Source organism: Gobius niger (assembly GCF_951799975.1).
Source record: "Gobius niger genome assembly, chromosome: 16".
Lineage (NCBI taxonomy): Eukaryota > Metazoa > Chordata > Actinopteri > Gobiiformes > Gobiidae > Gobius > Gobius niger.
Genome location: NC_136867.1, coordinates 20,213,706 through 20,226,226, shown reverse-complemented (window position 1 = coordinate 20,226,226; position 12,521 = coordinate 20,213,706). Strand labels below are relative to the sequence as shown.

Genomic DNA, 12,521 nt, shown 5'->3' with positions numbered 1-12,521 from the left:
TTCTGCATGGTGCAAACGCGATGGTCAGCTTCCATTAGTGCAGCTGTCCCTGCGCCACTAGCGAGAGGGCGTTGCTTATTAAAAGAGAAGAAGTCGACTGAGGCGTGGTTTAATGCTATGGCAGCCTCTCATTCATTTCCTTGTTTACATCGTGCTGCCTTGTGCTCTTCCTTAAGCATTAAAGGCTCTCACAGGACTAAAAAGTGTATTTATCCCATTGTGAATTAAACAATGTCCGTGCTCAGAGAGAAAGATAAATAATAATGCATCGATTTTATATTGCGCTTTTCTGGACACTCAAAGACGCTTCACATTGCAATATTCATTCACTCCATACTCGGTGGTGGTAAGCTACTATTGTGTGGTAGACTGACGGAAGCGAGGCAACCAGTCTGCGCCATCGGCCCCTCCGACCACCACCAACCACTCAATCACTCCACTCGGCAGGCTTCCTGGTGTTACCAAACGGTCTCCCATCCAAGCACCGACCAGGCCCTTCCCTGCTTAGCTTCCAAGGTCTGACGGGATCGGGCAGAGCAAAGGCGGTATGGCCACAGATGTATACAGGGTCTGCACTTGCTTGTCTGTAATTGCTTTAACGCGACCCAAACAAAAGCACATGTTCACCCCCACTCCCCCACAACCCCCCTCCCTTGACTGTCCTCCAACCAGACGCTGGTCATGGAGTCTGGTTGGAGGATAACAGCTGTTCTGCATAACATTGGCCATGGGTGTTTCTCCATCCGATGTATACTTCCCACTTAAATGCGCAGAGTCTGGAGTGGCAAGATCTCAAAGTGCGCTCCCACTGAAGGCAAAAACCTACGCTAGTCTGCGTTTAGAAAAACAAGATTGGCCCTCTTAAGTTATTTGAAATGTGGACTGTCTTTAAATCTATAAATCTACAAAAAAAGATGACAACTCTCCAGCGGTGCAGAGCTCTTGCAGGCTACCAAGTGTTTGTTAGATGTGTGTGTCTGCTGGACTTTTATTATATAATCTAATCACAATAATGCTTGCCAGGAAAATGTGTTTTTTACCCCCCAAAATCAAGCTGTTCTCGTCTGTTGTCTCTGCTGACTTTATATGGAATTTGACAGAATTGTAAATCCAGTCCACATGGTGACTGGCTGTGCTTCAGAGTCACGGAGACAAAACGATGTAGTCTGCAGTAATGTTTGACAGAATGTTTTGATCCTGCCCAGGCGTTCATGCTGCTGTGCGACCTCCTGATGATCTTCAGTCATCAGCTGGTGTCCGGGGGCAGAGAGGGGCTGCAGCCGCTGGTGTTTAACCCCGACAGCACCCTGCAGAACGAGCTGCTCAACTTTGTCCTGGACCACGTCTTCATCGACCAGGACGACGAGAGCCAGAGCATGGGTGAGACGGGACAGACAGTATTTCAGATCGAATGCATTCTTAAAGGTCACACTATTACAGTCAGTCACCAAAGATCAGTTTGCTGTAATGCTTTGCAACTTAGACTATAAATTGTAATTCTAAGCTAATTTCTATGTATTAAGTGTTCATTTCACTGCACTTTGCCTTTACGCAGAAGGAGACGAAGAGGATGAAGCCAACAAGATTGAGGCTCTGCATAAAAGAAGAAACCTCCTGGCAGCTTTCTGTAAACTCATCATCTATGATATCGTGGACATGCCTGCAGCCGCAGATATCTTCAAACACTACATGAAGGTGCGTGGAAATACTTGAGAGCATTTCGCAATAACTTGAATTCACGATCATTAAGTGTGTTGTTATGTTTCTGTGTATCAGTATTACAACGACTACGGAGACATCATCAAAGAAACGCTAAGTAAAACCCGACAGACTGACAAGATTCTCTGCGCCAAGACACTCATCCTCAGTTTGCAGCAGGTGAGACACAAAATATAGAGTTATGTATGCTCCAGAGATAAGCAAACGTTATTCACTTTTGCTCTTAACAAATATAGATATTATATATAGACAACTCGAAGTGCTCACGCATCAGAAAATACTTTGTTTAAGGGACCAGAAGCCAGTGTAGCAAACTAATACAGGAGTAATCAGTATGCAAGTATCCAGGTTATTAATGGGGATTTTAAGTTTCTTGGTTTTGTCTGGTTCATGTAAACACAGAATCCTGATGTCAGTTCCCTGGATAAGCCAGGTTATTAAAAACCAGCATATTCTCAGTTTCCAGGATACTGTACCATGACACAAAGTAACACAGTATCCTGTTTTTTCACCATTGCTAACGTACTGAGCATGTGGGAACTTTTGAAACATATACAGCAGGAGAATAAAACTATTGTACAGGCTGGTTCCTGGGCTTTTAAAACTTTGTATCTTCAACAAAACATTGAAGTAACCTTAAAAAATAACATTTTTTGCTCTGTAGTATCTCCAGTGAAAGTCAGGGCTTTTTTTTCAATTCTCGCGTCGCTGTCGCTGTGAAAGAACTGTACTGTTTTAAGTGCTTACTTGGATAGTTCTCTAGTCGTGTGCATGCGTTAGCAACTTTTTTGCATTTTTTTTTAGCGTAGTTGGCTCCTTACCATATTTGTCAGTAGCTCCACCCCTCTCTGGAGCCATATCCAGGATGCTATAGTTGCTCATGTAAACAGGGCATATAAACATCATATCCAGAATATTGTCATAACCAGGATATGCCTAATAACCAGGTGACTCAAGTGCACGTTAACACACTCATTGTCTTCTGTTTTTTTGAGAGCACTGGCTGTTCACTCACAAATGACTTTATAGAAGCTTTACAAATTACTAGACTTGCCACCTGAAGCTCTGCATAGCTTGACCACGTGATGCATTTGTGTCGCAGTTGTTCAATGAGCTGCTGCAGGACCAGGGCCCGAACCTGGACCGGACGTCGTCTCACGTGAGCGGCATCAAGGAGCTCGCCAGACGCTTCGCCCTCACCTTCGGCCTGGACCAGATTAAGACCAGGGAGGCCGTGGCCACACTGCACAAGTAAGACACACTACTCATTACAACGTGTATGGTGTCAGAAATGAAGTCCTATGTTCAAGATTATTTTTCTGAAGTAGCACAGCAGAGAAGACACAATGCACGATGGATGTATTGAGCATGTGTGTGCTGTTGTTAAAGGGACGGTATCGAGTTTGCCTTCAAGTACCAGAATCCCAGAGGACCAGAGTTTCCTCCGCTTAACCTGGCCTTCCTGGAAGTCCTCAGCGAGTTCTCCTCCAAACTCATCCGCCAAGACAAAAAGACAGTGTAAGTACAGCATTTAAACTCTTGGGTCGGTATGTCCTGTCCAAATCCATAAAACCTTTCAGAGGGACAGCTTTGAATAATACTGTAAAATAGTCGATGTGCTTGAAAACTCTTTTTGTTACATTTTTCCTTCATTCCAAAGAAACTATTGTCTTTGGAAACTTTAAAGGAAAATACACATCTATGCAAAATTGCAGAAGGTGTGGGAAACAAATTAAGCCAAGGGCCACATTTGTTTTTTACGATTGCCTGGGGAAAGGGGGGAATAGCAGTTTAAGGGTAGTCAAAAGAGCAGTGGTTTTGGTCATCCTTTTTATGAAAGAGACCCCAAACTGCAGAGGTGTCTTTCTGTGTACATTAGATCTAACTTCACCAATTGTATTAATCTGAACTCGTGTCTCTCCAGCCACTCGTACCTGGAGAAGTTCATGTCCGATAACATGTCGGAGCGCAGGGAGGACATCTGGCTGCCGCTCATCTCCTACAGGAACAGTCTGCTAACGGGAGGAGACGAGGACCACATGTCGGTCACATCCGGCTCCAGCAGCAAACCGGGCTCAGTGCGCAGCAAGAAGGGACGGCCGCCTGTGCATAAGAAGCGCATCGAGGGTGAGTGACTTTATCTGCACTCTTGCCTTTTACTGTAATTGATTAATTTTATGTTGATTCGATTTGCTTTCTTGTATTTATGCAACTGTGAAGCACTTTGAATTGCCTTGTGTATGAATTGTGCTCTACAAATAAACTTGCCTTGCCTTGCCTTTACTCTCTCCACTCGCGGGTTTGCGAGCAGCTAAGCCTCTGTAGCGACAAACCTTCGCTAGGGCTGGGTACTGTAAACAAATTTCCAATACGATAACGATAGTTGGTTTTCGATACCTCTACCTGAATGATACTTTTTTCACTACCGATACTACATTTTTTGTCATATGGAACCATAAAACAGTTTTAAAATGTTAATTTATTCCTTTTCCTGCCATTTCATTTCTTTTGCGTTTGCATCATTTATTTGAGGTGAAACAACCAAGAAAGTTCCATTAACTACAAATGAGCGGAAAAAAACAGATTCCAAGTTTTTCTTATTTTTCCTCACATTTCAAACATTTTTTTTCCACATTTTTTTCCCATATTTTTCTCAAAATTTTTCTTAATTTTTCAAGTTGGAGGGAAATTAGTCTGCGTGTTCCCAAATTTTCTCCAAATTTTCAATGTTTTTCTCCACATTTTGACCCAAATGTTCCCAGTTTTTTTTTTTCTCCAAATTTTCCTAATTTTTTTTTCTTTGCCAAAGTTTTCCCACATTTTTCCACTTGTTCCCCCAATTTTTTTGCTCAATTTTCTTTTCTTTTTTTTAACTTGTCTTTCAACTTTTTTTTCCGCTACTTATTTGTTTTGATACCAGTAGTACCTAAACCTTTTAAATCGTTAAATCGTTTAATCGGTACCCAGCCCTACCCTTCACCCAATAGAAAGGTTTAAGCCTCTTTTTGTAATCACATGACATTATGTAATAAAAAATCAAAAGGCAATGTCACTTCATTGTGTAAATGTTAATGAATTTATGCTTTTTTTTGCAGAGGAGAGCAGCGTGGAGGGCTCGTGGTTGATGCGCAATGACACTCTACAGACACCGGGGGCGCTGCAGACGCCTCAGCTCACGTCGACAGTGCTCCGAGAAAACAGACCGGCAGAACACATGGCAGATCCGGACTCGGAGCCAGGATCAGAGAACGACTTTGTACACAAGTGAGTCTGACCTTGGACACTTGCGTTTGGAAAGCAAATAGAAATTATCATGTAGTTATAGATATCTTATTTTAGTGTGTAAAACATGAATACCAGGGCGAAGATCATTCAAAAGGCCCAAATAAAGCACACAATGTTCCTTTTAACCATTGCTAAGGAAGTGACTGTGATGCCAAGTTTATAATATTGTTTTCGTGTGCCTCAGTCCTCAGATGCAGATGTCGTGGCTCGGGCAGCCTAAGATGGATGAAGTGAACAGGAAGGACCGGTCAGGAATGAACTACATCAAGTCTCGCAGCAATCAGGGCGTTCGGCAGACAGTGTGAGTGGAGAATTACAATGTTGTGTTGATTTGACTGGAAAACGTGGAGTTATTGGCATTTTGGGTACAATTGGTGGTGAATTTTTAGACTTTGTGAATCGCTACAGTGCTCTGCAAGAACATCTGAATAACAATGGGAACAAACTTCGGAGGCAGCCAGGAAAATGGACTATTGTGCTTAGCTTTGTATCTGTTGTGAAAGTGATTTTTTTTTGTTTGCCTCCTGTTTAGGCGGGGCTTGATGGAGGATGACGCGGAGCCAATCTTCGAGGACGTAATGATGTCGTCGAGAGGTCAGCTGGAGGACATGAATGAGGAGTTTGAGGACACTATGGTCATCGACCTGGTACGTTGCACCGGTTGAGAACAGTTGCTCCGACTGATTAGGGATCTGCAAGCTTTTACATCTAAAGCAGGGATCTCCAACCAGCTCGCCAAGCCCTTTTCATGGAGCTTGCTGAAGTTTTCCCACATTTAAATAAGTTATCTACTTCTTCTTAACACATCGAACACACATATAGGTAAATACAGTAAAAAAATAAAATAAACTTAAATAAACAATAAAGTTATTTTCTTTTATGTTGAAATATCCTCCGCCATTTTTGTTAGGTAAGAGTAGCCACCCAATAAAAAAGGTTGGGGAACCCTGATCCAAAGAGTCCCCCTGAAAATAGTTAATTCTTATCTGTAAAGAGCTGTGACCAATTTTATTCATACGTTTAGTGTGAATATGATGAATAACTCGACACTAAACCAAGACTCACTTTGGTCTAGTTGGCAATGACTTTACCAGGCAATCTTTCTCTAGACAGTAAAAGCGTGACAAAGAGCTGTATGTGGTTCGGAAAACTTAAGTTCCCTGTGCTGCCTGGATTAAACAGTTTTAACAGTTGTTTTTGTTTTTCTGAAAGGTGCATTATGGAATTGTTATGCAAAAAAAAGGAAAAAACAACCTTGATATTAATGCGTATTTGAGCTTTTCGTGACTCGGTGGATGTACTATAGGTCGGCAAGCACGACACCTTTACTTTCCATCACAGTGGCCTCTATGACGCGGCAGGATAAATTCTTTAGGGGGGTTTCTGGTAGGTTTTCCATACATATAACCGCTGGGTCACTGAGAGGGCAAATATACATTAACCTCTTAACCCCCCCCTTAACCGTTCACATTTTCTCCCGTTTGGCATTACCGAAATTTAAAAGCTTCTTGAAAAAAGTGGCTTTTTTTTAATTTTTATTTTTTATTTTTTTTACAAAAAAACAACAAAAAACATGACTAAGAAGCAACAAAAACATAAAAAAAAAGTGGAAAGAAAGTGATAGACATAACAAAAAAGCAAAAAAAAGTGACATAAACACCAAAAAAGCAAAAAAAAGTTACAAAAAAGCAACACAAACATCGACAAGAACATAAAAATGTGACAAATGCAAAAGCTTAGAAAATATGACATATTTTTGTAATGTCGAACTGGAGAAAATGTGCTCAGTTGACGTGGGTTTAAGAGGTTTATATCAATATTGTTTTTGCATAAAAAGCTCCATAATGCACCTTTGAACTGACACTGTTGGTTATGAGTTTTCCCCAAACACCCAGGTTTATTCCCCTCTTGGGTCATTGGGCCTTTTTTTTTATTTTTTTATTAAGTTTTAATTAAGTTACTGCACTGTAATATATGATAATTATATAACACTGTGACTGAAATAGTAATAAATATCAGTTTGCTGTGAAAAAAAAAGAGATAATTAAATTAAATTTTTTACGGTGCATCTTTTCCCCTTTTAGCCCCCATCCAGAAACAGACGTGAAAGAGCAGAGCTAAGACCGGACTTCTTTGATTCAGCCGCCATGATCGAAGATGAATCGGTTTGTACTTGATCATTTGTCTTTTAGTATTGTTTGATTTTCATTTTCAATTGACCCGAGTGTCCCTTCTCTTTCCGCAGGGATTCAGCATGCAGATGTTCTGAGTTGGTAAAAACACAAAGAAATTATTATCAGGATTTATATCGGGTCTAAAAAACGGTTTTGGGACGCCTCGACCTGGCACCTGTCAATCAAACGGATACAAAGAAGAAAAAAAACATTGTTGCAGAGCCTTCTTTCTTCGCCGATGGATGTTTGTGAAATTGCGACCGATCCACCGGAAGCCGTTTTCAATCAGGAAGCAAAAGATCCGACCCAGACTTTTCAAAACTTTGGAGATCATTTCGGGAGTCGTTCTCTCTCTTCCATTGCTTAGCCTGTTAGCCATTAGCTCTGAAGGCGCTTTCGGTCCCAGTACTCTTAGCGGTTCCTTCGGCTAATTCTCAGACGGGACGGGTGTACAGTTTTTTTGGACTGGACCCTTGAAAACTCACTGTACAGCTCCCAGTTTTTTGGTGTTGCACTTCGATCCGCCTCGGTTCGACATAGAGGATCACTACTAAATGTTGTATATCTCTGCTCTTATTATTCCGATCTCCCCCCGTCCTCCCTCAGCGTCAAGAGTCGGATGCCACAGTGATGTGTAAGTGATTGTGCTTTTTTAGGGCTGTACAATATGTTGGATATTGAGAGCGATATTTTAAACGTATCATTACAACATGAAAATGAAAAATCTCATGTAAAGTTGCTATTCATTTTCAATTAACTCATTGACTGCCAATGACGACTATAGACGTCAGTTGAAATCCAAACGTTGACTGCCAGGTTTTTCAATGGGAACAGCTGCAGCAAAGCCTTGAGCATGTCTGGTGTTAAAATCTTAGTTGTGCTGCCTAATGCATTGCTCTTTCGTTTTCTCAGCTTTTTGGTCAGAAAACAGCATTTTGGGTGATTTCACCTATTTTCTACGGACGATTACTAAAGAATGGAAAGAGGTACAAACTACTTTTTTTTTTAGATGAAAGAAGAGAGTCAAATATTTCTTTTGGTGGGTTTTGTGTTGACATAGACCTAGACCTAAATTTTCTGTGGGTCTTGAAAAAACAGGCAAAATCCTTAAAAAAATCCTAAAAAAGTGGGGAGCTCACTGACTTGAAAATGACTGGCAGTCAATGAGTTTATACACTGCAAGGGAAATTTCTATAATATGAAAGACCAGCTTTGTGTTAATGCTATGTATGTATGATTCAGAAAGTGTTCATGTGTCTCATACAAAAATTGGTTTTAATCTTTTATAATACCCTTTAACTGCTGACATCATCCGCTGGAGGCAGGAAGTGATCAAGAGAAATAAGATTAAACTAAAACTAGTGATTATAAGTGTAAAACTACAACTAAAACATGTAGTCCTGCCGTGACTTAAGGTGCAAGAACAAGAGGAATGACATTTTAGATGATAAAATAAGGTTTATCTGATATTTCCAAAAACGGTTAGACATTTTCTTATCGTTACTATGACAACAGCTGCAATGGAAATAGATAGGAATCTCACTTCCTGCCTCCAGATAAGCCCGTAATGTTTACAAACAATTAAAGGGTCTATTGGGGTGATTTTTTGACATTTTTAAAGGAATTGACAATAAATCGGTATTTTCAAATTGCTTAAACAGGTCTGAAGCACTCCTTTGGGTGTATATTTCTCAAAATCACCTAGAGAAACTAGAGAAAATATAATGTTGCTGACCCCTGCCCAGCACAACACAACGGAAAGCCAAAATTTAGGACAGAGGAGTTCGGGAATGTTAGAAATGTTTTATTTCCCTGATATTTTGTGGGGATCTAGTGAACATTGTCCATAGACGAACATTAAAAACAGCAAAGAGCAGCAGAACAACTTATAGCTGCCGGGTCACAACTTGTAAGACACAAGTGAGCAAAGGTTTTTACGTGATCAATGACTCTGTATTTTTAAAATCTTAGTTTATTATTATGGAATGTACCCCTTTTCCCAGAACGCGACACAAGTTGGAGCTCTACTTTTGTTTGTTTGAATGTTTTCTCAACCTACTGCCACGTTTAGCTCCTTGTGTATATCTTTAGCACGAACCACACGTATATTGTGCAGCCCTAACGGTACCAGTGGAAAGTCAACGCACTCCTACAGGCCAATACAGAAGTGAATGAAGAGAAAGCCTTGGACTTGGGATAGCCCCCTCACTCTGAAATCTCAGTTCTGCACAGCCCCCCCATGACAGTTTTTACGTAAAATGTTGAAAAAGACAATAAACATATTTTAAAATCGGTAGCTTTAGTACAAAAAGTTTTAAATCAAGTGTTTTCGTTTTGTCCGATGTTTGTACAGCCTTTCTTGAGAAATATGTATCTTGTTTGTTGCCAAACCGTGTGGCCTACATACTCCCTCATATTTGTATCTCATATTTAACTCGCCACTGGACTAAAAAGGCGCTGTTATGGTTTCGATTGTATCCGTCGTTTCACACGCTTTGGTTCAAAACTTTCCAGTATTTCACAAATGGGCGAGTTTTTACTTTTGTTTCTACAGCAGTGTTATTTAACCTGATGTTCGTGTCGGTGCAGTCAGTGATGGATGTCTATGGCTTTGTTTGAATGTGCTCATATCATTTTCACTCATCGTTAAACCAGTCACAGCTTTGTTCCATTGGCTGCGTGGCCGTCCCTCTGTAAATACCAGGAGACAGTTCAATCAACACCGGTTACTCTAAAATGCTCTTAAAGCCTGTTTTTGTTTAAATTCTTTTTAATAAAATAAAACCTGTAATCAGTTTATTGAACATTATTGTGTGTGCGCATTTCTTGAATACATATTTTCTTCAAATGTCTCCAGTATCAGTGAACACACCAGACTAACCATCATTAAAGGGATTATACAGAGTTTAAAAATGTAAAAATCAAGTATTTTCCAACCCCTACATGTTCAAGCCATGTCCTAATGTGTAGAATGAGCCCAGACCTTTTCAAAGTTGTTAATTCGGATACAAAGTGCCGTCATGCACAAGCTTAATAAAGAAGGTGCAGTTACACGTATGACCTGAGGTGGCAGTAGTGGGTATAAAATGGCCAACTTGCACATGGATCTATCATAATAAACTTGCATCTAGCCCCGTTAACACTGGTCATAATGTCCATACATGTTTGTTTCAGGTCTGTTTTGGACCCAGGTTAGTCCTGAATTGATAACGATCTACAGTGCGGAGAAAAAGTAAGCACACCGTCAATAGTTTGGGAGGAACACACAACGTTGTGTGTGGGACAAATGGAACAGCACATCAACATCAAAACCCAATGCTCATTTTGAAGTATGGTGGAGGGAAAATCATGGTGTGGGGCTGTTTCGTTTCCTCAGGGCCTGAACAATGTGCTATCATCAGTAGAATTAATTCAAGTTTTTCACCTCTTTACAAAACTTCTGCAGTTCAGTGAGATTCAGGCCGTATACTTACTTATTCAACGCTCCCATGTGAATGTTGACATGTTGGTCAATAAAAGTATGATCAAATGTTCAATCATTCAATCAATTTGCATCAGGCTTTTATGTTATGTTAAGCATGCATCTATCCATTGATTTTTGTAAAAAAAAAAAAATATATATATATCCTTGTTTTTTCTCCCTTAAAGGGGCTGGAAGCAAGTTCGCCATTTTATACTCACTACTGCCACCTCTGGCCATATATGTAACTGCACCTTCTATATTAAGCTCGTGCATGACGGCAATTCGGGCCGAAGTGATACATTTTTGAGTGACCGTACAGGATTTTAGAGGCAGTTGTGGTGAACAGGTCTGAGCTCATTCTACACATTAGGACATGGTTGGAACATGTAGGTGGAGGAAAATACTTAATTTTAACATTTTTAAACTCCTTATAGTCCCTTTAAGCTTTCAGTTGACTTGATAAAGCCAGAGTTCTGTCTGACAACCAGTAGGTGGACAAAAACCGCAGAGCCAGGTATTGGTTTTTAAAAGGTCAAGTTTTATTATTACAAAAAGTTAGAATGTTAAAAAGGTAGGATAAAAAAGGGGGATTAGTCCAAAAGTATGGTGTGCGTAATGATAAGGAAGGGGAAAAGTTAATGGATGACTTGGGTTGGTTCTGTTGGTCCGACTGGCAAGACCGGGCAGCTGTGACGCAAAGCGTTGCTTGGCTGCAGTGTGTCGGACCTTTGGCTTGGACCCACTTTAATTGTCCAGAGGGCCACGCCCGTAGCTTCCCCTTGCGCACACCTGCACAAGTTTAACCAGAGACACAGAGAGCACGTTAGTCACATATACACTCATTTTACAAAAGGCAAGTATTCGTCAAGTGGCTAAAGTATGTATGTGTTTCGAAAGGTAGGGCTGTTGTGAGTTACCTGCACAAGTTTAACCAGAGAGACAGAAAGACAGAGTGGTGTGTGCCTGCTGCTTAAGTAGAGTGTTCCCTGAGCTGATTCCCAACACCTGTGCTGCCACACCAAGACACGCCCACAGCACGCACAAACACAAACACAAAGAGGAGGAGGTGGGGATACAGCTCTACCAGGTTACAACGCTAATTAGCTTTGCACACACATAGGAAAACCATACGACGAAAAGACGCAATAACAAGGTGATCAACGTATTATTATGCATTTCAATGTAATATTATTTGATAAGTTTATAGACGGAACAATTATTTTATATTGCGGTTCCGCCCGACCCTAATTCGTTGAGCACATAGCCAAACCATGCTACGATAGGAAGTTTACTGCCAGTCTTCAAACATTTGAGAGGTAAATGTAAGACTTGGATAATAACCACCAAACTCAATGGATAAAAGCACAAGGCGGTTTGTTTGTGTCTATTAATTTATTTAAGTGATCGCTGAATTCACGTTTTAACGTCATTTGATGACGTCATTTGTTTTGAATTGAGAAAACTCCGTTGTCGTAATTAAATATTACCTGGATACTACAGTATTTGCCGGCGACTCGGTGGTCAAGCGGTAGCGAAGCTGCCCATATGTAATGTACACCGTTCAAGGTCGCCGGTTCGATCCCAATGCATGCGTTGTGGATCGAGAACTCGCGATGATGCGTGGACAAGCGGAGCGAGTGGAAATTTTTGTTGGGGATGCTAAATTCACTTCATTTAGCTAGTTAGCTTAGCATTGAAAAACCGCCGCACGGAAAGAGTCAAGTTTAATGTTGCTTTATTTCTTTATGTTCTGTCGCACATCTGAAATATATGCACATTTGTGACAGTAAAATATGCCAATGTACCCTACCGATGTGTACAATAGCCTTTCGTTTGTCCCTCACTCTTGTAGTTTCCACGCTTTTCCACCACGTGTTCGT

General features: G+C 40.8%; 1 protein-coding gene across 2 annotated transcripts in view; it reads left to right on the top strand.

The window, feature by feature from the left end:
- Positions 1 to 7,895, top strand: part of stag1a (STAG1 cohesin complex component a) — a 50,663-nt gene extending 42,768 nt beyond the window's left edge. The window contains exons 22-32 of one of the 2 annotated variants that reach the window (XM_079573376.1): positions 1,206 to 1,380; positions 1,559 to 1,695; positions 1,777 to 1,878; positions 2,822 to 2,970; positions 3,109 to 3,237; positions 3,644 to 3,846; positions 4,815 to 4,983; positions 5,189 to 5,305; positions 5,537 to 5,651; positions 7,089 to 7,169; positions 7,250 to 7,895. In XM_079573376.1, coding sequence (XP_079429502.1) covers positions 1,206 to 1,380; positions 1,559 to 1,695; positions 1,777 to 1,878; positions 2,822 to 2,970; positions 3,109 to 3,237; positions 3,644 to 3,846; positions 4,815 to 4,983; positions 5,189 to 5,305; positions 5,537 to 5,651; positions 7,089 to 7,169; positions 7,250 to 7,273 — 1,401 coding nt within the window. In that variant the 3' untranslated portion in view covers positions 7,274 to 7,895. Of the gene's footprint in view, positions 1 to 1,205; positions 1,381 to 1,555; positions 1,696 to 1,776; positions 1,879 to 2,821; positions 2,971 to 3,108; positions 3,238 to 3,643; positions 3,847 to 4,814; positions 4,984 to 5,188; positions 5,306 to 5,536; positions 5,652 to 7,088; positions 7,170 to 7,249 lie in introns of both variants that reach the window. The other variant, XM_079573375.1, reaches the window with a different exon arrangement.
- Positions 7,896 to 12,521: the final 4,626 nt, after the last annotated feature.